This window comes from Mustela lutreola, chromosome 12, assembly GCF_030435805.1.
Source record: "Mustela lutreola isolate mMusLut2 chromosome 12, mMusLut2.pri, whole genome shotgun sequence".
NCBI classification, from domain to species: Eukaryota; Metazoa; Chordata; class Mammalia; order Carnivora; family Mustelidae; genus Mustela; species Mustela lutreola.
In genome coordinates this window covers 11,225,341-11,250,984 of record NC_081301.1, presented here as the reverse complement: position 1 = coordinate 11,250,984, position 25,644 = coordinate 11,225,341, and the positions used below count along the sequence as shown (strand labels likewise).

The window sequence follows — 25,644 nt, the reverse complement described above, 5'->3', positions numbered from 1 at the left end:
CTTGTCAGCCACCTGTGAGCTCTACCTCCATAAACACAAACACGGCGCAGCCCTGAGAAAGTCCACGCGGCCGTCATGAATTATACACCGACCCGGGCCCACGAGTGGACGGCTTGCGAGAGGGGAGCCGGACCCAGCAAGCTCGGGTCCCATCTGGGCCCCCCCACCCCCCAGCCGAGGCGGCTCCAGCCTGCACGTGCTCCAAGGATCCCCGGGGGCGGGGGGAAGTTCGGGAGAGGGTGGGGCGGGAAGTGTAGGGGTGACCGAGCTGGGGGCAGTCTCCTCTCCCCCTACCCCTGGACAGAGCAGGTCCTTTCTCTGCTTTCTGACGCAGTTCCTTCTGGGTTTCATGGCAAAGAAGTGAATGGGAACCATGCTGGAGGGCGGTGAGGGACCCGGAGAGTGGGCTGTGCCGTGACCTGCCGTCAGGTGCCAAGCCAGTTGTCCCCAGCGATGTGCTCATCTTCTGTAAGTAGAACCAGGGCTGGCCCCCAGTGCCGCAGAGCTCCCCGGCCCATGCCCGCCTTGACTCTCCCTCCTCGTGTTATCCCTGCACGTCAGGCAGGCTAAGAGCTTTGTCCTCATACTGAAGCGGAGACCAAGGCTCAGAGAAGGGAAGCCGCTTGGCCAGGGTTGCGCACAGGGACAGGGAGATGGTGGGTTACAGAACTCCTGTCCTTGCCCAGGCCACCTCCCTGGATGGTAAGGGACGCGGCCCTTCCTGGACCAGAGAGAGCATTGGCTTAGGTCATGTGTTTTCCTCTGGTGTCAGGAAAGAGGGCAGGACGATGTGACCCACAGAATCAAGGCTGCCCGGCTCCTGCCACATCCCCTGGGACCTAAAACATGGTGTGGCAAAAAGGGCCACTCCATGCAGCCCCTGGAACCCTGCTGTGCATCACAGACCCAACCTTGTCACTCTCCAGCTTAACGCCCACACATGCATGGCCCCAGTAGTGATGCCGAGCGCGTTGGTTGTGTGGTGAGTAAACCCGTTAAGGGTTCGGAACAATGAGGTTCAGACATTTACAGAATGGTTTACTCAACCATTTAAAAGTTAGGGGGATGCACCCACTTCTAGCACTGGGTGGCTTTCCCGGGCAGGTGAGGAGGGCTAGAGGGGTAGACAGGTACCCTGGCCTCAGGCTCCACACTGGGGAGATTGTGGAATGTGCTGGGTGGGCAGGGGCGAGGGCTGCGGGTAGGCAGGGCCAAGCCCAGGCTCCATGCAGGGTAGACACCGTGCTGTCTGCCCAGCCCTGTCCACTTCTGCTGCCTCCTCCTGCCCTCCCCTGCACACCCCACAGAATCCCGTCGCCTCTGCCTGGGGCACTGACTGCTCTTCGGTCTGAAGACCCGGCTCACTTGGTGTTCTCGAAAGCCTTCCTGGAACTCCCAGCTGGAGTCCTCCCCCAGATGGAGTTCGCATCCCCCTTGGCTGCGTGTTGGGGCACTTTATCGGTATCCCTGAACTTCCCGCAGTTCCGTTTCTGAGTCGAGGTCCTCAAGGGCGGTGGCCTGGCTTGTCCTTCTCTTGACCCCCATGTGCGGCACGTTTGTGCAATGGAGGTTCCTGATCTCAGGAATGGAAGCCAGTGCGCTGGGGAGACAAGGCAGGCTCCACCCCAACCCCCATCTTCCCGGAGCCCCAGAATAGCACCCGTCCCTTCCATCCGCTTGCGGTCACAGCAGAAAAGTGTCCCCTGGGGTCCTCATCTGTCCTCTGAGATGCTGAGACGGTAGAAAGGGACCACATTTGGGGGTAGAGAAGCAGGCGGGAATCTCGGAAAAAGGTTTACGATGACATCGAGGGGCTTCCCATGGGTGACTTCCACCCCTCCCAGCAGCCTAGCGGAAAGGCTTCGCTGCACTGATTTTATGGAGGACGAGCCTGTCATTTAGTCCATCTGTCCATCCGTCCATCCATCCATCCATCTGCACACCCAACTGAGATGTACTTCCGGAGCGCTTGTTGCGAGCAGACCCAGTGCTGGCTGAGCGCTGGGGTACGTCCCCGTCAGCCAGGCTGGTGGCAGACGTGCGTGAGGGGGACGCGCACCCGTCCGAGCGTGCTCCCCTCCTCTGGCTCTGACCAGGAAGCCGAGATTGCAGCTCCGCACACGAGCTGCCAGGAGTGTCTGGATTCACATGCGAGCAGAGAGCCTCTGTGCTGGGCTGGACCGTGGCTTCACCCAGCCAGGCTGCTGGAGTTCATGGTCCTGTCCAATCCCGTGTCCTCCCACACTGGTGTGGTGGCGAAGCGGGCCCGGGGGGGCCAGAGGGAGAAGAGGGAACCTCAGCTTCCAGCTCACAAACCACTTCCCCTCACCAGTCAGCTCTCCTGGCCAGGCCAGGCGGGTTGGGTTGGGTTGTGGCTTCAGTAAGAGGCCCGGGGTGTCTCCTTAACACACCATCTCTCTCTCTAGAGTGACAGAGAACCTTGCCAGGGGTGGTTTGGTCCGATCGGTGTTTTTTTCAGGCTCCGGGCCACACAGATGACAGTGGGGAGACGGGCTGTACTTACAAGTGTTAGGCTAAATGCTGTTTGTACAGTTTCTCATTAATTCCTGGTCACATCCTCCCTTTGCGGACAGAAAAGCCAAAGCTCAGAGAGGCGTAGTCACTGGCCCACTGTCACACAGCGGCTCTCGGCAGAGCCAGGAATCTGGGTCTGCCCGACTCGAAACCACTTTGGGGTCCTGCCTCTTCAGTCCTGCAGACCTGAAACAATGAAAGAAAGGCTAGGGCGCTCCCCCTTCTACTTTTAATAAAAAGTGAGATTTCAAAATAAACTTATTTAAATTCGGCTGCTCATGTCCTCCTAGGAAACATACAGCCAGATATTTGTCAGAGATAAAGGACGAATTGTTGAAAATGTCCAGGTTTAAATTTTTTATTAGCTTAAGGCAGAATATGAGGGGGAAAAAAAAAAGTGTACCTCTTCCCTCATTAACCCAATTCAGCGACTACCCTGCAGTCTGCCACCCACCACTCGCCTGGATTTTCTTACACACAAAGAGCTGTCTGTGAAAAGGCAGGTCGTGGTGAACTTGGCTACCCGGCGAGGGCTGCCAGAGTCTTGGCAAGAAAGAAAGGCCCGCTGTCCATCACCATTCAGACCCCATCGCCTCCCACGGCTGCTCCCGCCTCTGCCCACCTCATCTCGGCTCGGAGTTCCCATGCAGATGACTTCCCGAACCCTTTCTAATGTTTGGTTTAACGTGTCGCCGGTTAGCGGGCGCGTGTGACAGTGGTGACAGGCGCGGCTGTTCCTTTTTAAATACCATGTCAGAGACACGGCGTCAGGAAGCAGGGACGTGCTCTGTGGCTCTCCGCCTCGCCGGGATCGCACGGGCTTATTTTTTAATGAGGAAGATCTGCATCTTGAGAGTTTTTTTCATGTGTCACATCGCGTGGACAAATCAGCAGCACGTCACGCTGGCCCAAAATGAAATGCTGACAAATGTAGATATTTCAAATTTAATTGACATTTAAATGTACTTGAGATAAAGAAGGGGAAAAAAAAAAATCAGCAAGGACTTGGTCTCCGGAGGTAACGAGGGGAGCTGGTGATCATTTTTAAAGGATCCTTTCACTCCAGCACAAAGGATCTTTCCTTGGTAAATGTCTCGGCCACCCTGGCATCCTCCGATGACGAGGCTCTGGTTGGGCTGATGAATGGGGACAGGCCCCAGGACGAGGCCAGGTCCTGCCTGCCCAGCGATGCCAGTCTGTCCCGCTTTCCACCATCCCCCACTTCCCAGCCAGATGAGCTCAAAAGTCATTTTATACCTCCCTGCACCTCAATTTCTTAGCTGTAAAATGGGGATCCTACATCCCTCCTTATGGGGTTTTCAAAAAGCTGAATGGAATTATTCATAAAGGGCTTTGCCTCATGCCCCGCACCACAGTACATACTCAATTACTACCAACAGACCACGTTCACCTGCCAACAAATAGATTCTGCGCATTTTCATCCTGTGAAGGGTCTTCCTTAGGCATTCGAAGATGAATATAATTTTCTTGCCTTCAGAAACCTTCCTGGTCAAGGTCAGTGGTCCCCAGCCTGGCCTATCACAGCATGTCAGAATGACCGGACAGAACCCGTCTTGGGATCCGGTCACACCATCTCCCCATCACTGTAGTGTGGGGCCGGGACCCCAGACCATGCTTGCGCATGTGCACAGGTGAAAACAATAGAACAAGACTCCGAAGCAAGTCAGGGTGGTCTTTGGGGGAAACGAGCGTAGTGTGAGACCCACGGAGGGGAAGCTCTGGACTGGCGCTGGCGTTATCCTCTGTGTGACCTGGGCTAACGGCTAGGACCATTCCCAAGGAGAAAGAGACAGACAGACAGAGAACCTGCTGGACACTGGGTCTTTCCACGCCGCTGTATGTGAGTCTCTACTGTGAAACAGTAAGACAGAATCACTGCTGTAATGAGTCACGATCACCAGTTCTGCCTGTCAGGTGAACTGGCCTTGTGGGGACAGGTGGCTGTGAGATCAGGTTTTTCTCACACCCCTGGGGACTTGCTCTGCCGGAGGGCAGCGGTGGGGGTATACTTGGCTCAGGGGGTCTCGGAGGAGGCTCCCTTGGGAAGGTGATGTGGGAGCTGCGCTTTCAGTCATGAGTACGGAGGCGGCGGCAGGTGTCCCTGGGAGGTGTGGGCACAAGGGGCTTGAGGTTAGGGTGGGGGTTTCGAGAAAAGGGGCTGGCAGGGTGGGCAGACACCAGGTGGTGGAGGGTCTTGAACCTGCATGAGGACTGAGACGACAGGAGGGTTCAGGGGGTGATGTGGGGGCTGTGGAGGCAGCAGAGGACCTTACTGGCTTGGCTCCATCTCTCTCGCTCTCGGGCTTGTTAGGCCCTTTGCCTTTCTGATCTGTGTGAGTCCATCTGTTTGACCACTTTATCAACCTCACTGTACTCACTGTACTTATCATACACTCATTCATTCCTTCTTTGAAAAAATCACCAGTGTCAATTTCACATGTCCTCACCCCTGCCTCCCGACACCCTGAGAAGTCCTTCCCGGGCCCCTGGGTGCACACACACACACGGGTGGGGAGGCCCGAACGCAGGATAAGGGCTTCACTCTACTGTGTCACTCTTCGGGCTCCTTAGTAGCGGGAAGATGGGGATGGGGACACCTTGGGGGGATGGGGCCACCTTCCACACTTTTCCTATCTGGAAAGGAAGCTGTATAGATTGTGAGAACCAACTGCCCCTCTCTCCCCGAAGATGGCCTTTGCCTGCCATGGGCCCGAGTCTTTCGTGGGGACCGTGGGAGCCGTGGCGGAGGGCAGGGTGTCTGGTGAGAGAGCGGTGGACGCGGGCGTGGGTGCACATTCTGGATCCAAGGTAGGTCATTCCACCTGTGTTAGAGCCTTGCTTCCTTCATGGCTGAACAGGCCAAAACACCTGCACTGTGAAGACTTTTGGGGTGTGGGGAGGTTAACCAAGGTGACATGCGGAAGTGCCAGCCTGAGACAGGGATGAGACGTGGCGCCGTGATGCCAGGAAGAGGGAGGGGCGCAGGTGAGGTGGCAAAGCTTTCGGAGGAGGCAGAAACCAGCAAGTCTTGCGGGTGGGGCACTAACTCCTGTTGCCACTGCTCCTTGGAGAGGTCCTTCCCTTCGGCCGTCAGGCAAAAGTGGCTGCGGATGAAGGAAACCTGTGTTTTCCTGCTGCTGCCCATCCCTGGGGACTCCGTGGCAGTTCCTGCTTTTCAGTCTGGGCTCAGACCCACATCTGGCTCCTGGCATGGCTTTGTCTCCAGGGCCCAGAACCCACTGTTGGGAGAGGGAATTGGGGGCCCGAGTTGGGTCAGGGGCCTCTCACATTGCTAATTGGGTCTGAGACCTTCTGCTCTGGTGTTTGGACTCCTGGCCACTCAGGGAGTAGGTCCTGGAAGGCTGCCAGTGGGTAGTACCTAGACAGCTGTCCCCACCCCCGGGGCCCAGGGCCCAGCTGGCATCTTGGAGACTGGCTCCTGGGGCAGGTGGCAGTTTCTGGCTCTTAAATGGCTCTGGGCGGGAGAGGGGCAGGTAGCCTTAGAGTCACAACCGAATCACACCTGGCATGTAGTAGGTGCTCTTTTCATGTTTATGGTTAACTGACACCCCTTCCCCATGTCCAGGGTGCTGGCCTATATGCTTCAGAGGGCCTTCAGTGATTCCCTTGTTCATTCATTCAGGAAACATCCCGGAGCAGAGGTCTGGCCTAGGCTCTGGTCCAGGAGCCCAAGAGTCAAAGCTAAAGGGCCCTGCCCTGGAGGAGCTCCCAGGCCCCCAGGTGGTGGGCAGGCGAAGGAGGCGGGGGGGGGGGGGGCGGGCTGCATGTGTGCACACGCGCCTGTGTGTCACGTAAAGGGAATACTGCAACGTGGAAGGTCGGCGCTGTATCTGGGGAAGCGGGGGGATTGTGGGCATGGGGAGGGGAGGGTCCAGCTCATGGGGAGGCACCAGGGTAAGCATTAGGCCGCTGTGGGAGGGGAGACCAGTGTACCAGCCACCTTAGGATGCTAGGGCGGCTCCTGTGGGCAGTTTCCCAAACTGTGCTCTTTGGGATGTGAACAGTCATTGTGTTGGAAAAAAGAGGGGAGAGTCTTGCCCAGGGTCTCTGGCTGGCCGCTTTGGGGTGCCAGAGTCCCCCCTGCCTCCCACACACCAGCCCACCAGCCTAGTGGCTCACCAACCACACCCCTGGGTCAGCTCTGGGCCTGGCGGGGAGAGAGAGGGGGTCTACCCGTGTGTGAGCCATGGCCAGCACCACTGAGGCCGTGCCAAGCCCAGGTCTTGAGATGGCGGGGAGCAGCCCATTGTGTGCCCACTGGTCAAAGAGACACAGCTGCAGAGTTCTTGAGACCTTGTCTTTGGGCAGAGCTCTCACTAAATGCTTCTGGCAGCTTCTTCTGATCTTATTTTAATCTTCTGGGGCTTTGGGTGCTGGGGTCACGTGGTGCAAGTTGGATGACGAGACTGCCATCCTTAAGCGGCGTGGGCCGGCAGTTTGGTACACAGACTGTCTGTCCGGCCAGAGCAACCCGTAGGATTTCTCCTTGCTCAGAAGGATTTCTAATGCATGTTCCTCTGGGTCCCCCAGACCCAGATTCGCAGAGAGTCCAGAGTTTTGGTGGAAGTATAAAGTGGTACAATTTTTTTAGCAAGTTCTTTAGCAACATGGAACAGAAGTCTGCCTCTAGAACTTGTGGTACAGGGCCATGACAACCTCTCAGGGTCGCAGCTACTCCTATAAAATCGAGCTAACGATACCTACTCCTCCGGATTTCTTGGGAGGATTAGATGAAATGGCGTACACAAGGTGCTTAGCCGGCAGTTCTTGGCTAATGGTAGCTGTTAATCGTTCCATGCCCTAGATGGTATCAAATGAGAAAAGCTTTAAGAGCAAGGGTATTTATTTTGGTGTTTCGTGTTCGTGAACCCCTAGAACAATCTACAGACCAGTATGAGGGGTCTAGTGATACGGACCACGCCCGCACACCAAGCGGGATCCTGCCACAGCTGTGAGCAGCGGGGGTTACAAGGACACGGGGCGAGTCCAGTGGCTGGAGTACAGCAAGGAGACTGCGGCTCTGCAAATGATCTACAGGACAAACCCCGGAGGGGAAGCTGCAGAATTGCTAACAAGGAGTGAGGTTCAGAATGAACTTGTCTCTTTTCTCAAACTCCTGGATTCTAAGGTTATCGGGTTATTTTTACAGACAAACAGAAATTGTTTGAAAAGAGCAGATTTTGTACAAATCCGGTCAGCCAGGTGAGCCGGAAGGTGGCTGGTGGGCCCTCGGCGCCTGACTCTGGACCACTCCTACTCAGTACAACGAAACTTCAAATAACCAGCCCGCAGACAGGAACCCCGTGAAGGTGCTGTGAGGCCCACCCGCCAGAGGGGAGACAGAGGTGTGCGGTCACGAGTCCAGGATGTGCAGCTGGTCTGCCCCGGGTGCGTCTCTGAGCTACCCTGACTGTCAGCCTCTTGGCCATTAAGGCTCAGAAGACAGCAAGCTGCTCCCTTCTGGGCTGCTGAGGTTAAACAAGGTGGAGGCTGACCACATCCTGTGCACCCTCCTCGACTCTGAGAGGGGTACTGCCTGACCCCTGCTGTGGGGAACAAATGACAGGCAGCCTGGAAGAGAGGGGCGCCTGGGGACCAGCAGGTGATTCCCTGCCTTTGGCCTCCTCTGCATGCTGGGCGTGTTCCTGACGGCTGGGCAGTCCTGAGGGGAACGTAAACTGGGGCCTGACAGCCACGCACACTGCGGCTGAAACGACCGTTCGCGGGAGGGAGACGGGGACCACATCGCGCCCCCTGCAGCCACCTCTGTCCCCATCACTCGGAGTAGCTCATGGTCCTACTTAGGTTCTCAACAAAAAGGCTGGATGGTAGAGAGGGAGGGGTGAGGTCTGTGTCAGCAGACAGCTGATGCTACCAGTTTCTAGCCTGCAGACCCTGCGCTAGTTCTACTAGAAAGTCCCCCACTAAGCCTCAGTTTCCCTGTTAGATGGGAAAGCCACCACCTCCCCTTCACAGTCCCAAGGACATTCAGTCAGTGTTGCTTGTCTTTCCTTCTCCAGGTAGAAACACTCAAGCACCAGGGAACACTGGTGGACAGAACAGCTCCAATTCCTGATTTTGAGGAACCAGAGAAGAGAGGCATGTGGGGAAAGTCATCTTAGGACACAGGACCCAGAACCGTCTCTCTAGGCAAAGCCAAACTGACAAGGGACCCCCGCGGGCAGCAGAGTGTAGCTGAGAAAATGAATCAAGCAGCATCTGGAGTCCTCGCTCTGCCACCTTCTAGCCGGGTGACCCGGGAACAAGGAGCACATATATTTGCTGAGTTCCCCTTCGGTGCAAGAAGAAACAAACACCAGTCGAAGAGGGCCTAGAACACAAGAGGTGCTCGACTGCACTTGCTGTTGGACAGCCTCTGACCCACAGCCCGTGCTGCCTGACCCCTCCTAGCCCAAGCTCTCACCCTAGGGAACCCTCAGGGCCTTCCATCAGCCCGTCCTGAATAATAATGCAAGTAGCTAGTACTTCTTGAGGAGAAATAGTCACTGAATATTAATTAACAAGTATTAGCTGAAAAACAGAGGGAATGTTTTCCCCTGAAAGCGTTCTTCCTGTTGTTATGGATGGCTTTAAAGGGGCGAGAACACCCACCTTTGATGAGGAAAGGGCATCTGACATATGAGAAATTTTGTTTCGGGAAAACGCGAGTCACAAAAGAGTCAGCGAGGGGATTGTCTTTAAAGGCCTTGTTTTAAATATCCCAACTCGCTCACACCTGGTCGGTTTGGGAAGCTCTCTGCTGAGTGAATGGATGCGTGAATGGACAGATGGACATCATCTGGAAGGAAAAAACTGGATCCAACGGAGGGCCCGGCCGCAGAGCTGGCAGTTGGTGCTACCAGGCCTTGATGAATTCCAGACGCTGAGCTGCTGCGGGAGGCCAGGGAGACCGTCTTATTGTTAATCAGCTCCGTCTTGCTGTCCACAAAGTTAATTATTTAATGTGCTGTTTGGAAGTGAGAGTTGGGGCCAGAAGTCAGGACGACTGAACCCTTCCCGCCACTTCAAAGATCCCGTATCTCTCTCTGCGGGCCAAACCCTCTAAGTTGCCGTGTACTTTGATATTCCCAGTGGAGACAAAGATCCGTGAGTCCAGAAAATCCAGGCCAGATTAAAGGGCCAGGCACGGAGTCCATGTGCCCCACACAGAACCACCCGCAACAAAGGCCCATTAGGATCTGGCTCCTGCCTGCCGGCTTGTCTTCTCGTGTCTCCCAGCACAATGCTGACAGATTGGTGGAGCTGGTTTCTTTCCCCCGCAGAACAATATTTTATGAGGAGTCTGTTTTATTAAAATATTTTCCGCTGGATGCTTCCTGTGTTTCAAGAACTTGGTCTTGCCAGCTGGAGCTGATGACAGTTGAGAAAAACACATCCAAGTGCTGTTGTGACATGGTATTTGGAAATGGAGGAGCACACCGGGGGGTGGGGGGTGGGGGTGGGGAAGCAGCATGGGAAGAGATGCAGGAAAATACCCCAGTTGTACCGAGATGTCACTGGTATTATTGGAGAACAGCCCCCCCCCCCACCATTAAAAACTGTGAACAGAAACTCTCGGAATCATATCCCCAAACGTGCACCTTGATCACCTGGAGGGCTGGGGCTGCGGAGCCCTGGCCACAGAGAAGTTCTCATTTGTTTCTGATCGCTGCCAGTGTGCCAACCCCCTAAACTCGCTCCCATGTTCCCACTGGTTTGTTTCAACCCCAAACGTTTCCTGAACAGACATCCAAACAAGGCACACTGCAAAAAGAAACGGAAAGTGACATGGGCCCAGATGTGCTGACACCCAGGGGGACAGGATTACCAACCAGACACTGGCTCTCTGGCCTGTACTGAAGACACATCCCCTGTCATGGGGCTGGGTGAGCAATGGCATAAATAAACATAATTAGGAATTCCGACCTCTACTCGGTGACCCGGACACAGCATGGGAAATGCTTTTCAGTGAAACGTGGAGCGTTGCTGGTCTGGTGTGCTCTTGGGCAAAGCAAGGACACTCTGGGTTTGCATTTTAGTATCCACAGGCCGGTGACCCTGTCTCCCCGCACAGCATCTTAAAGATTTAGCCCAGTTTTAAAGACATGGTTTTCAAGAAAAGTAACTCATTTCATCCCTCCCTAAGGAGAAATCTTTGGGGTCTAAGGCACTCTGAAGCTATATGGTATTTTCTCCACAAGGGGGCAATCATAATCCATGCCAGTGGTGGCCAGGGACTTAGTCCTTCATGTTCCCACCGTCCTATTGTGCAGGGGATCAGTTATGCCTACAACCAACTTCGGGAGTCCTCTCTTCCAAATTTTGCATAATCAAGCATCTTTCAAGATGTGCGTACACACACACACACACACACACACACACACACAGTCTCCTACCGCTGTCCGGGCAGCCGTAAGCAGGCCCAGGTAGGCTGGCTCTCTAAGAACACAGTGGTCTCAGGCAAGGCCAGGCTGTAAGCCAGAGAGCCCTAGAAGAGCTGAAGTACACTGCAGCCTGGGTTAGGCCACGGCGTAACCTTTCAGAGTTGTTTCTTCCTTCTGGCTCCTTCCCTGGCTGGGGCCTGCCATTTCCCTTAGCTTCTTTCCCTGACAACTTTTCTGCAAGTAAAGCAGACAGGAGGAGCATTCCTCTCCTCACCCGAGGGACTTCAGGGTCCCTGGGGCAACTGTACGGTTCCCCTAACAAACCCCGGACTGAGACGATTTCGTGTACTTTTTCAAAGCCTCCCAAGAAGCCAGTGTGTAGCTGCTGAGTTGTCTGGGCAGAGCCCCAGGCCGTGGGCCTTGGCAACAAAGGGCAGAGGGTTCTGGACTTGGGGCTGTGCGCCGCTCCATCTCCAGGCATCGCTGGTGCACCTGCCTCGTCATTCACCCCCTCCCTCCAGCATCTATCCTGCACGGGACTCCGAACCGGGCCCTGTGCTAGTTTCTGGCAGAACAGCCAGCCCGGGCCCCTCCGGACCAGAGGGGAAGCAGAAAAGCCAAGTCCGAATGAAACAAATGCGGCAGCCCAGGTGAGCAAAGGTACTGCTGGGGATGGGGCGGTGGACCAGGACAGTTCTGGGTCTGAATCCAAGCTGCAGAGCCCTCCAGCACCCCAGGCTTGGGAGAGTGGTGGCCTCTTGTTAAACAGATTGCCCCCTCGATCAGGTCCCAGCTCTCCCCTGCTGACCCAGGCCTGGAACCTTCTTCTGAGCCTGTCTGAGTACACTTCGGGTGTCGCCACTCAAAACACAGCCCAGAGGCCTGGCTCCCTGGTCTCTGGGGCCTCCTGCAGGAGTGACAACTGCTAGCAAAAGCCGACATGGAAGATCAAGCCCAGCTCCCCAACTGACCTCTTTGTTGAAACATCCGCTCAGGCCAGGGAGCCTTTCAAAGGCCACGGCTGCAGCACGAAGGCCTGGCCCCCTGGGCTCAGGCTCTGGCAGACAGAGGGGAGGGGAGCAACGGGTACTCACTGCTCAGGGCTTGAGATAGAAGTCCTCCGGCCTTCCACTGTGATGTTGCTTTTCGGTCTCTTCACGACGTGCGGACGGGGCGGGCGTACCTAGAACGGGCACGGGGGAAAGGCCCCAAGGAGTGAGTTGGAAAAGCCATTCAGGAACATTCTGCAGATCTAGATCCCCCAGCCCCCAAATAAACCCTGAGGCATTTTTGCATGGTACAGGCTTCAAAAGCTCTGCTTATTTCGAGAATGTTGCCACTGAATTTGCAGCAGACACACGACCCAGACTTCTGTGGTCCCCTCAAGTGGGAAAGCTTTTTCTGAAGAGCTTGGTTTCCTCGTCTGCAGATAGGGGACAGCGCCACCTGACTGCTTGCAGGGCTGCCGTGGGAGTTCAACAAGATGCTGTCCATGCAGGACCCAGAACACAGAGGCCCTCATTTATGAAAAGTTCCCACTTCTTCAAGAACCCTGAAACTGGTCTGGTAGAACAAAAAGGTTTCACTTGGACTTGAACTCTAAAGTACACATGCTCACTTCATTCTTTTTTACGACGGAATCCTACAATGCTTATTTTCTTCTGAGTCGGGTGGGGGGAATAAAGCAAATGGTAGCATTACAGAGTGCCGATAAAAATCCTTTTTCTGCTCCCCAGGCCATCTCTGGGCAGTCCTGAGCAGGACTCAGCCTGGACACTGCATGCCCCATGGAGCTCCTGCATTCATGGGGACCCAGCTTGAGGCTCGGCGGCGGGTGTACTGCACAGTGAAGTACAGTTTCCTAATCAATCCACAGCTGGGCTACAGCAACAAGATGGGGTGGGTTTTTTTTTTTTTTTTCTTCCTGATCCGCTGCATCTGAAAGCCAAGATGGGGGCCTACAGGAAAAGACACCTCCCCCCCGCGACCATCGCCTGTGATGGGAGTTAGGCTAAGAATCTGAGGGTGCCCTTACAAGGATAAAATCCTCGTATGGTCCAATCAACATTACATGGCTTTAAATTTGGCACCATCATCTCTGAGCATTTCCAATGCCAGAGAGGGACTAGAGAGAGCTAAACCAAGAAAGTCTGTCTGTGACTTTTGTTGCCAATAAAAATGCCTGGACATCCCAGTGTAGGGGTTTGCTTTCTCTCTGCAGACAAGGGGCCGAGGTAGATTAAATGCCACAATCGTTAAGGTTCCCCAACAAGACAGGGAAGGAGAGCACACACATGTCCCATTCAGTGCCTGCCCTCTCCCCTGAACCCTCTGGCCCCCCTTAGCAATTTGTGGGCAACCAGCATAATGGCTGGAGAACACAGATTACAGAAGTTGGCTGCATGAAAGACAAGTCTTTGCAGAGTTTCACCAAGCTCTCGGGTCTCCGCATGTCTGATCTAACCAGAGGTTTTCCTGTGGAGTGGCCAGTATGATCTCAGCCTTGTTTGGCAAATCAGAGGTGCGGTAACCGCCAAATGCGTTCCTCTGTGGTCTCCTTCCGCGGGGTTCCTCTGAACGAAGGTCCAACGAGATGTCACAGGGAAAGTGCCAGCAAGGAGCTGGCGTACATGGTGGCTTCTCTGTGACCTTATCAATAACAGAAAGGAGACGGGGATGGGGCATCTCTGAATTAGAAGACGCCATCTAAGATCTCTAAGATGGCCTGACCCTCGCTTAGCATCCTGCTCAGAGCTGCCTCGCGTTGCAGTGGTCACCCAGCGAGACTTTTAGGAACAAACGGATGAGGCTGCTTGGAATCTAAGAAGTGCCCAAGAATGCTGCTGTTCTCATCGGTGTCGTCAGAATGGGGCCTGCTACAGCACAGACATTCGGTCACCACTGCTGAATGAATGGATGGCTAGATCCCCCAGCCCTTCCAGCTCGAAGCCGGCCTCCCTGATCACAGCCAGACTGCTCTCCCTCTCAAGGCTGCTGCGCAGGATCACCGGGTTGGAATGCTCCCCCAGGCTTTTCACCACGAGGGCGGATGTGCGGTGTGGGGTAACAGAGCCGTTCTGCCCTGCCCCGGGGGTCCCGGCAAAGCTCAGCTATGAAGGCCTGTCAGCCTGTCCTTGCACATGGCCGCTGCTCGCTACAATAAAGGCGGGTGAGGAATGTGAACTTGTGGCTGAAATGGGGGGATTAAGTTTGTGGCAACTTCAACTGAACTTGCAACGTGGTGAAACATGGGGAAAAAGAACAACAGAGCTAATTAGACGAGCTGAGCTGTCAGAGTGCCGCCGAATGGCTCAGCGCCAACAAACAAAAGGAATGGGTTGGCAATCAGCAGGATCGATGGAGAAGACTGCTTCATTAGGGATGATAAAACAGACAGAGCAGGGAGAAGGGGGTGGGGGAGGGGAGCAGGGAGGCGGTGAGGCAGGGGAGAGACAGGAAGGCACAACAGACCCAGAGACAGTCACCTGCACGGCTCAGACACACCCAGAGTCACACACACCTGACTAGTGTGGACAAAGCCAGACACAAAATTATACTCACAGGCAGCCATCCCGAGACATGCACGGAGGCCTTGAGGCGCCGGCATTCACGCAGTCTCACAACTACACATTCACAGAGGCACGCACGGGAGTCGAGGGTATGCGCGCGAATCACACACACACACACACAGAGCCACAACCAGGCACCGACACACACAGACAAAATGGTCTAATGAAGCCCGAATCGTAAGACGGTGCCGACAACCGGCCCGTCATATTTCAGCAATCACATCCGTCTTTTAGGGGGTGCTGGGGAGGGGTGGGAGGCTGGGGAGGGGGTAAGAAACCGCACGCACGCACACAACACACATAACGGCGACAGGCCCCGCCGGTGCTGGGATCCCAGCAGCGCCAGGGGAGAAAATGCTAAACAGGGATTTTGAGCTCTGTTCAAGGGGGACTTGTGGGGAAAGTTGGGAAACCAGCCAATTCCCCACTGGATTTAAAACCTGAGAAATCTAAGTCGGCAGGGTTAAATGTGTATTGAATACAAAAGCTCCGAGTACATTTGATTTTAATGGTGAGCAAGAAATAATAAATACCGAGCTTATAAAGCGCTTCACATGTGGCCGACCACAGCCCGCCTCTCCCCTGCACGCCCCCATCCACTCCCCTTAGTCCACCAGACACTGGCAAGGCTTTCTTCTGCTCTTTCCTTTTTCTTCTTTTAAAAAAGAAAATCTAAATCCTCTGGTAACATCTGAACTCCAGCCACAGGTGCCAGGCTACAAAGCTCCTTCCAGAAAGGCTGAATGCCTAGCCCCCATGTTCCTGCCACCCTGCGCCAATGGCCCTACTCCTGCCCAGATGTTTGTGGCTAAGTACTTGATAAAGCCCGGCTGGGGGCCAAAAGGCCCTGACATGAGCACTGGTCAGGCCATTCTCTTCAAGGCTCTCGAGGGGTTCCATACCCCATGTCTCCCAGGATCACCCTGAGTGAACAGTGGTGCCCACTGGAAAGGCCTACATGAGTGGATGCAGAGTGAGCAGATTCTGGGGCACAGGGTCCTGCTGCGCCCAGAAAGCCCAAGCCTTCCAAGACTCCCAGTTTAGTTCCACAGTGACTCTGCTTGGCACAAGGTATCTGGGGTGACAGTAGTAGGGTATATGTGCCCACTTCCTGTCAGGCACTGTGCTACGCACTATATACACGTGACTTCATGACCCTCACCAGGCAGCTGCAGCTAAACCCATTTTACAGATGATGAAACTAAGACTCAGAGAGAAATTAAGTGTCTTGCCCCAAGTCATACAGCCAGGAATTGCCAACCCGTGATTCCAATCAGGGCAGGCCTCTCTGCCTTCCAAGTCCAGGAGAACTGGTTCCGCTAGGTCCCCTGCCCCATTAGCACACTGTAAGCTGGGGCCGGCCCAGCACCGAGCAACAGGGTAGCAGCCTCCAGCACCAGCACAGTGGCAGAGGCAAATGCTACTTGGGCTGTTCTCAGGGCCACGTGTGCCTTCCCAAGCCTGGAGTCGCCAGTGGGAGTCTCCCCGACTCTGCACAGGTCCCCACGTGGATGAGACAGCACAGAGTCCCTGGGAGTGGTCTCCAATACCTGTCCTGCCCCAGATCATGCTTTGCGAGAGAGCCCCTGCCTGCCTTGGGTCCTAGGTCTCTACAGGAGATTCGGAGAGCAATTCTCTGGGTGGCGGGCTTAAGGAGACACGGGCCTGGGCTCCAAGGCCAGCCTGGCCTCTTATCTCTGTGGCTTTGGTTGCAAGCTGGAGAAACAGTCTCTGTCTCCTCTGGGCTGTTGGAGGGACAAATAAGACCCTCATTATACAAGTGCCTGGCACAGTCCTAAGCACAGAAAAAGTACCCAGTAAATAAATGCTAATTCTCTTCACCTCCGTATCCTTGCCAAACCCCGACACAGCCCTAGAGATTCCATAAGGAACCCAGCTGGTGCTGCTAATCATTATTTTTATTATTTAAGAAGACAACTTTTAAAAATTTATCATATTTAAAGATTTTATTTGAGAGAGAGAGAGAGAGAGCGAGTGAGCACACGTGGGCGTGCGTGTGTGAGTGGGGGAGGGGCAGAGGGAGAGACAGAATCTCCAGCAAATTCCCCACAGAGTGTGGAGCCAGATGCAGGGCTCGATCTCCTAACCCCGAGACCATGACCTGAGCTGAAATCAAGAGTCAGATGCTTAACAGATTGAGTCATCGGGCGCCCCACCCTACCCTTTAAAATTTTTATTTATTTATTTTGAGAGAGAGAGAGAAATTATTTTTTTCAGAGAGAGGGAGGGAGTGAGGGAAGGGGGAAGGGCAGAGGGAAAGGGAGAGAGAGAATGGAAAGCGGGCTCCATGCCCAGTATGGAACTCTATGTGGGCCTCGATCGCACAACCCTGAGGTGATGACCAGAGCCGAAGTCTCGAGTCGGACACTTAACTGACCGAGCCATCCACGCACCCTACTGCTCCAGGATTTTATGCTATGACAGACTCCAGGGAAATGCAGACAGAGGGCCCTGGGAGCTTGGTATGCTGGAAAGACCACAGGTTCTCGAGTCTGGTGACCCCTATCTCCACCCAAGGGGGTTGGGTTAAGCATCAGTTTTCTCATCTCTAAAATGGGTGGAGATGATGCCCACTTCGTAGAATTACTGGGAGGCTCGGCTGGGATGACTTGCTGACTATAAAAACTCGATGGCAAATAACAGTCACCAAGAAACCAAGTCCTCCCTTAGACGTTGTAAGGTTTAAAGACCCATTAAGAGTAAGAACTACTGTTGCGGGCCGGGCATCAGGCTCTAGGGCTGTCATCTCCATTCACTGTCAAAGCGTCTGTGGATGAGGGCACGTCAGAGAGACAGAAGGCGCGTTCAGGGGAGAGTGTGGCAAGGCTCAGAGCTTCAGTCCTTGCCCACAAGCCCCAGAGCCTGGATCCCCAAGCTCAGCTCCCTCTACTCTCCAAACCATCATGCCAGTGCCTCATCCCGCAGCTCCCACTAAATCACACGCGCTTGTACCCAGGAGGGGCTTCCTGTTCCACAAAGCAGCTTCTTTTTGCTGTTTGTGCCTTCCTCCCAATGACAGTGAGCAGGAACGTTCCAGCCGCCCCCTCCGGAGCCTCGCTGATGGGGTTTGGGCTCATCGTGGTTTGACTGGGTTCGGGAGGGATCCGTCACACGTGGTTGGAACTGCAGACTCACGACTGCCGTAGGTGAAGTATCTAAACCCCGCCATCCTCCCCGAGGGCCCTCTAACTCCCACACACGGGAGGGAAGGGAAGGAAAACAGTGCCACAGAACTTTCCAGCATCCACGCAGAGAGCAGCCACCCAAGCGATGCTGGGCGTGTGCGCTGTGGATTAAAAACAGACACAGTCCGGCAGGACCACCTGCACCCCTTGGCTGCCACATGTCACAGGATTGCTGTGGACATGTGCCTTGGTCAGGGGGAGGGCGGGAGCTGGCACATGGGTTTGTGGGGACTCTGGTCACAGCTGGCCAGGAACCTGACCTCTTTTGCTGGGCTGCAGGAGCGGTGGCTGCTTTGAATGAGGCAGAGCACCTCTTCTGGTAAACAGCCCTCACCCAACGGTCTTGGCAAGTTTCCCCACTTTAAAGGATCCCATTACGGTGGTTATGCCTCGCCAGGGCCAAAGTCTGAGCTTCCAAGGAAAACGGGGCCCTGCACCCCAGATTTTTCCACAGTATTTGTCTTGAAAAACCTCGGAGGGGTCTTTCTGCCTCACCCACTCTGTTCCCAGGTGCTGGGGGGCTTGTCGCATGTCGTCCTGCTTTTCCGCCCTGACTTGGCACTTCACTGGGGAAGGTGGGGTTCTATGTGAGGCTGGTCCCCACCCGAGGCCGCTCGAGATTCTCTGGGCGTAGCCTCTGCCCTCGCAAAAGGGACATCAAATGCCTTTCCAAACCCGGCTCTGGCGGGAACGAGACCCCTGCTGCCACACTTCTGCTTCCTTTGTGAGGAAGAGGCGGCTGGAGCTCGACTTTGAAGCTCATTGGCTAGAATAGGACTCAGCCTGGGAGACGGGCTCAAATGATGCGCACACGGCAAACACACCACACAGTGGCTCGCAGCTACCTACAGCTCCGACCGGCACGGTGCCAGACGGGCTCAGGACAAAGGAGAGAGAAGCCCAGAAAATGCAAGTCCGGGTTCATGCCACACAGAGAGGGAAGCTGAAAAACCCAATTCCCGGTTTGGTGTTGCAAGGCAGCTGGATTCAAACTCCCGAGGTTTAGTCAGGCGGGGAGAACGGCTCAGGCAGTGTTAGGCGGGAGGGCAGAACCACCGGCTACTCACGGGCCTCGAGCGCTGTATCTTGGGCGGCGGCAGGCGCGTGGGACGGAGTCTTTGTGGCTGCATTAAAGCGAAACTTAAGACATCAGTACACATGGAAGTGATCCCATGCATGTGCACACCTGGCACACGAGAGGAAGCATCCGGTTCCCCCAAGCCAGACCCCCGAGGAACGTTCTTGATGCTTCCCGCTCTCTCACCCCCACGCCAACTGGTCACCGGGTCCGGCATGTGCATTTCTGAGGCCTGGATCTCTGTAATCCTCTCCCAGCAGGACCTCCTCCAGCCATTCTCCGTACAGGCCGGGGGAAGCTTCTAAGATGTGAGCCGACCCTGTTGCACCCCAGCCTCGAGACCTCTGCGGTGCCCCCCTCCCTCCTCGGGTGACAACGCAACCAGACTCTGGGCTGGCATTCCGAGTCCTCGGGGACCTGGGCTCTGTCGTGCCTCCCAACCTTCTTCCTTGCTCACCCGGGCAGACCCTCAAGTGGCCCCAGGTTCTCATGCCTTGTTTCCTGCCGCTCTTCAGTGTGGAATGACCTACCCCATCCCCATCGGCCTGGTAAATGTCCATTTGTTATCCAAGAGGGTAGGTCAGATGCCGCTTTCAATGTCCCCCTGCCCGGTGCCCCCTGCTACATGGCATCTACCACCCAGTGTCTCCCTCCCACCAGACCCCTGCACTTCCTTTCAAATGTTCATTTCCTTGAGGGCTCATCCTTATTCCTCGGGAGAAAAAAACATTTGCAAAATAAATGTCTGATGAAGAAATAAAGTCGTACAAAACACTCGGCTTTTGAAATTAGGATCTGAATAAAAACCAAGAGAGCACAGCTTCTTGGCTCTACCCTCTAACCCTTTATTTGGAAAGTCAAGCCCTGTCTTTTCAACCGCCTGCCCCGTGTAGATGCCCCAGCAGGTGTGGGAGATGCACGGGCAGAGTAAGGAAAGTGAGTACACGCTTGAGACCAAGACTGCGGACCCTCGGGAAACCCCTCGGGGCTTCTGGTTGGTTCCTTCCCATTTGGCCACGCCGGTCACAAAGGTGCGTTTTTATCTGACAAAGTCCAGCCCTGTACTGCCCACTTTGGCAGCCAATGGCCATGTGTGGTGAGTCTGAATTAAGATATGCTCTAAGTATGAAATATACACTGGATTTCTGAGACTTAGTCTGAAACAAGTACGTAAAACATCTCTAACTTTTTTACATTGGTTTTCTATCTTAGGATTAAAAAACAATTTGGCCATGGTTTAATATTAATTTCATGTTTCTTTTTACTTTTTAAAAATTTTCTTTAAAGATTTCATTTATTTATTTATTTGGCAGAGACAGTGACAGAGAGCGAGCGAGCGAGCGAGAGCATGTGCACATGCACAAGCAGGGGGAGCAGCAGAGGGAGAGGAGAAGCAGGCTCCCCACTGAGCATGGAGTGCGATGTGGGGCTCAATCCCAGGACCCTGGGACTGCGACCTGAGCCGAAGACAGACGCTTAAAGACTGAGCCACCAGGTGCCCCTCTTATTACTTTTCTAATGTAGCTACTAGAACATTCTGAATTCCATACGTGACTTGCACTGAGGCTCCTGCCACGTTTCTCTTGGATGGTGGTGCTTTAGAGCCTCGCTTGGCTGGAGACAGTCTTCAGACACCAGACCGGCCGTGGGACTCACTCTCGGTACCCAACTCCCAGAGAGCAGGGGCCATGTCTCAAGCATCCTGGACCCTTGTTGCCCAGCAAGGGGCCAGTGGCAGAGTCGGCAGAGGGACTCAGTAGTGTCCTGGGGTCCCCCACAGCACATGCAGAGCATGTCTGGTGGGAGGTACACTACGGCTTCCAGGTCGAGGGCTGTTAGTTGGCAGTGCAGGCCACACCAGGCTCACAGATCTGCCTTCAGCTGGGGGCCTCCTGGGGGTGGGGCTGCCACCCCATGCGATGAGCATGGAAACCCACTAAGCCCTATTTCTTCTCCTTCATGTTTACAGGGAAAGTATGGGGCAAAAGAGGATAGAGCCCCTCAGCTCACACTGCTCAGCAGGTGGACGTCAAAGGACAGGGAGAGGGGAGCCACCTGCACGGTGCACAGGCCGCTGCCTCGTCCATACCTGCCTCCCCCACTGTCACGCGATCCCCCACCTTCACTTGTTTTTGGCCATTCTGCTCCAGTCCACAGTCCTCAAGGCTCATTGCCTCTGAACAAGCTGTTTCCACCCCTGCTGGGGGGCGGGGGGTGGCAGAGTGCTTCGGGGGTGGCCCCCAGGGTCAGACAGTCTTGGACTTGACCCCCTACCCTTTGGGTTTCTACAGACCCGTGATTTAACTATCTGAGCCTCCCGTTCCTCATCGGTGCAAACACAGGTCACGGCCCCACCCACCAAGGAGGCTGTCAGGAAGATTCAGAGACACCATATTGGCCACGATCTTCCCACAGGGCTGTCAGTGGACGTTGGCAACTATCACTGTTAGCGGGCTCCCGGCGCCCAGTCTCTCCCCTCCCCATCCGTCTCCGTGCTTGCTCCAGAGGGGACTTAAAAAAAAAAAAATACAAGCCCACTAGTGTCTCTCACCAGCTTAAATCACCCCAGTGGAAGGCCAGAGGAAGGCCCGCTTCTCCCAGTGCATCCTAGGAGACGCACTGTATGAAGGAAGGAAGGGGGTTCCCGGGCCAGATGAGTCTGGGAAATGCTGTCTATTGCCTTATTCCTTTTGGAGATTCACAATGCCAGTCAGCACAGCAAAGGCTACCAAGTCTTGCAACCAAAAAACCCCACCTTAAACAGGCAAAACCCTATTAACGTTTCTTCTTCTACGTCCTATTTGTTCAATCGATTTGAACCCAGACTCGCTTTCCCTATACTAGCCGTTAACAGCCTCTGAAAAATGCCACCCGAAGTGTTCTAAGCCCTCCAGACGCCGGGTCCCACCTACAGACTTCTGTAGTCTCATCTCTGGGGCTTCCCCCGCATCTCCCTGGGGTCCTACCACCCGCAGCCGACCCAACACACCGTCCAGCTCCCCCGAGTTGCCTCCCATGTTCTTGAGGTTCCATGCTGGTCCTTTAGCCTAAAATACCTTTCCGTTTCCTTTTGTCTCACCCTGGGTGCCTCTTGTTTATCCTCTGGTGTCTGGCTCATGCACCACCTCCCCCAGGAGGCCCTCCCTACCCTTCCCGGCCCACGGGTCATCACAGCACACAGGCTGTCCTTCTAAGCCTCTTCATCTCAGCTCTCTTGTGTACCCTGGGGGCCAGCCCAGCACTGGTCCATAACAGGTGCTCAGCAAATGATTTTTGGCTTAAACTTCCCTGGCAGGTGTAGAGACTCAAAAAAAGTTCTCCAGATTTTGTAATTAACTTATTTTCCTTTGAGGGTCACCAGGAAGTGCAGGTTCTTCTGCAACTGACTTTATCAACGATGGGAAGAAAGTAGACTCTTGATCACACCTGACCTAGAAGCGAGCAGAGTAAGTTGGGGGGATTTAGAGACACTGTGAAAGGGTAATGTGGTCCATCTGTCAGGGCCTCACCGCTGGGGTAAACTGGGTCAGGCACCAGAGGACACACCACTGTGACAGCTTCCCAAGCCTGCTGGGCTGGGATGACAGTTGGGGACACAGGCTGGAGAGAGCGGAGTACCCTGGGGACAATTAGAAGAGTTTACAGGGGTGACCGGTGGTGATCTGGGTGGGAAGAGAAGGTGAACTAAGAAGCCAGGGAAGGATCAACTCGACACATCCTTTTCCAGAACGTGGCCCCAGGGTTGGAGGCTGAATCGAGACTAACTGAAAGTGGGGCTATGACAGTGTGAGTGGGGCCTGGGGAGGCTGCGGATCTGGCCAGCGCACCCTGAAAGTCTTTCAGGTGAGCCAGGGGTACCCCCACACATTTCTACTCCCTGAGGGTGCAGACCGACTTTCACTCTTCTCTGCCCCTCACCCCACAGTCCAGGGCCCAGACCTGCTTGTTCAGCTCTTCCGGTGGCCCCAGTGGCAAGGAGCACATCCATCTGTGGGCGGGGAAACAGACCGCAGAGAGGTAAAGCGCCCCGCGCACGGCCCCCAGCTGGTAATGGGGGAGTGCCAAGAGTGGGTCCCAGGCCTCAACTGTGGGTCCAGTGCTCTTCCCACTGCTGGAGGAGGTGGAAGCAAACCCAGGAGAGCCTCACTTTGGAAGGAGCTGAGAACTGAGAGGGCCAAGTCCAGGCCCCTTTGCACAGAAATCACGTTGTATGGGAACCCTAATTCCCTGGCTGGATCAAAGTGTGGCTACACGGACTGCTGTTTCTTAACTGAGTTCAGAAGGCTGGGCCTTTGGCTATCTCTTGCTAAGAAGAGTTCCATTCAACAATTCATCTCACACTTTCTGAGCTGGGCTGGGGTGGGTGGGGGGCGATGGTGGGGTTGGAGGTTTTGATAATCAACACATGCACCTGTTTTCCCGAAGGTCCTGTCCAATTGGAGAAGAAGTTTCATTCCCGAGTAGTGGAAAGATTCCTCCTGCGTGTGTTTATGGAACAAAGTCAGGGCCCGTAGATTCAGAAAAAAATAAAATAAAATAAAGTTCTTGTTCTTAAGAAATGTATGGTCTGGTGGCATTTGAAGCACATCACGGAAAAAAATCTCTCTTAGATACAAAGAGTATTTGGGCTGAAACCGCAGAAATATACTTTGGATTAGAAAGATGTGGGTTCATGTTGTGGCTCCGCCATTTCCTAGCTGAGTCCACTACCGGCTCTGCCGCTTGGGTGAGTTACTTCAACCTAAGTCCCAGTTTGCTCTTCTGTAAAACAGGGATAACACCCGAGTCGCAGGTTCTGGCGAGAGGACGGTGTAGGGCTGCAGTTCTGGCTGGGGGCTCTGGCCCAGCCCCTGACGATGACCCCAGCCAATCCTCTGTCTCTGTTGGGCTCACAAATCTTCCCAGAAAAGTCCTGTGGATGTGAAGACCTTGGTCTTCCAAGGAAGTGTGCTATCAGCGATGCACTGTCGAAGGTGACTGGATTTTAATAATAATCTCTCTTATTTATATGATGTGTTTTCCTTTCAAAGCGTTCCTGCTTCTCTTCTTTCCTTTGAGCCTTACATCCCCTGGTGAGGCAAGTTAGAGGAGGATCATGTCCCTGTTACGGTGGCAGGAAACAGGAGGCCCAGAGAGGTTAAGGGACTAGTATGAGGTCACACAGCTAGTGGCAGGAACTAAAACAAGCAGGTATTCTTAGGACACTGCACTACCCTTGTCAACCCAAATTTCTAAAGCCATCTGGAATCCTTTCTGATACAGCTTTCTAACCCATTTGAAGTTGGAATCTGTTGTTAGAGATCTGTTTAAGAGAAAAGGCTGGTAAGAGAGTGACTCACATCTTCCCCTTCCTTCTTTATTTGAGCAGCTCTTTCCATGGCCTTCCAAAGGAGGCAGAGGATTCATCTAACAAACATTCAACTAATAAATGGCACGTACGCTGCACATCAGTCAGCAAGATATGGTCCTGTCCTCCAAGGGCTCCCTCTCTGATCGAAGGGGTTACAATGCAGGGAGGAGAGAGGGTTGCGGAGGTCTCTGGGGGTCCAGAGGAGGAGCTTACTGGATGGGCGTGGGAGGAAGTTCAATTGCATGGTAGAGGGGAACTATGTGGCTCACCATGATTAGAGCAAGGATGGATATGAGGGCAAGGCAGGCCAGGCCCTTGGATGGGTTGGTGGAGGAGGGGTGGGTCCCATAATAGGGCCTTGACTATCAGGCTAAGAGATGCGGCTTTTCTCTGGAGAGCAGCTGGGAGGGATTTAGGCAGGGAGGGACATATCAGAGGCCTCGGTGTCCTTGTTGTAGAAGATGGATGGGAGGAGCCTGGGTGGGCTTCTAAGGACAGATATTCTCCCCCAAGCTACAGGGCCCTGCCCAAGCCTCCAAGTTGTGAACTCACCACCTCTGGCCACCTGATTAGGCAAGATGTAAACGTGAGAGGGTAAGCCCGGAGGTATGATTGACACAGAGGTCCCAAAGAGGAGAGGAACTCTTTGGCCTCTGCCCGGCCCTTGACATTTGCATCAGTCAGCCGTGCGGACCAGGTGAGCATGCTCACTGGATAAGAAACCCACATGTATGAGGACAGCATCTGATTTGCAGTTAATTTGTTGATGCAGCAAAACACATTGTTTCCAAAAGGTCAGGAGGGGAAGTCGCGTTGGAATAGCAACTTAATTACCTGGGCAGCATGGGTGAGTGGATGCCCTGCACTGGGCTCCGGGGTGGAAAATGCTGGACTGGCGGCAACGACCCGGGGCAAGAGTGTGCAGCGCGTGCGAGAGGGGCTGGGGAAGGTCCAGCCTGCACAGAGTGCAGAGCCAAAGCACCTCCTGCCTGCCTGGGCCGGGGCATAACCAGCTCACTCGCTAGCCAGGGGAATCCTCTGGACGGGAATGAGGGTCATTACCCCATTTCATAGATGGCGGGGAGGCAAAGGCTTTCCCTGGGTCACAGAGAGCAGCGGATGATGGATGACGGGCCCTTTGGAATAAGGTCAAAGAGCTCATCCCGAGTTAATTGTGGGCGGGGGAGGGGCTGACTGTTTAGAAAGTGAAGCATGGATTTACTCAGTCCCCATGGAAGGCACACCTGGGATCATGCCTTCAAGGTCACCATCAGCAACCCCGTTTGGCTTCTGGGAAAGCAGGCAGAGGGAGCCGGTGGAGGAACAGGTGCTACCTAAGGCCACACAGAAGGTGGAATGTCAAAGTCAGCGGGGAGACAGGCCAGACGCCAATGAGAGCCTGGTCGCAAGGGGAAGGATGTGGAAGAACAAAGATGCCTGGGGCAGAAGGCTATGTATGCAAAGCTTGGGGTAGGGAGGC

At 54.5% G+C, this 25,644-nt stretch overlaps 1 protein-coding gene across 8 annotated transcripts in view; it reads right to left on the bottom strand.

Moving 5' to 3' along the window:
- Positions 1-25,644, bottom strand: part of DENND1A (DENN domain containing 1A) — a 496,023-nt gene that overhangs the window by 7,233 nt on the left and 463,146 nt on the right. For 6 of the 8 annotated variants that reach the window (XM_059142351.1, XM_059142348.1, XM_059142354.1 and 3 more), the window contains 2 exons: positions 18,804-18,860; positions 12,056-12,144 (listed from right to left, as the gene is read on the bottom strand). In XM_059142351.1, coding sequence (XP_058998334.1) covers positions 12,056-12,144; positions 18,804-18,860 — 146 coding nt within the window. The remainder of the gene's footprint in view (positions 1-12,055; positions 12,145-18,803; positions 18,861-25,644) is intronic. The other 2 variants (XM_059142349.1, XM_059142355.1) reach the window with 1 other exon arrangement.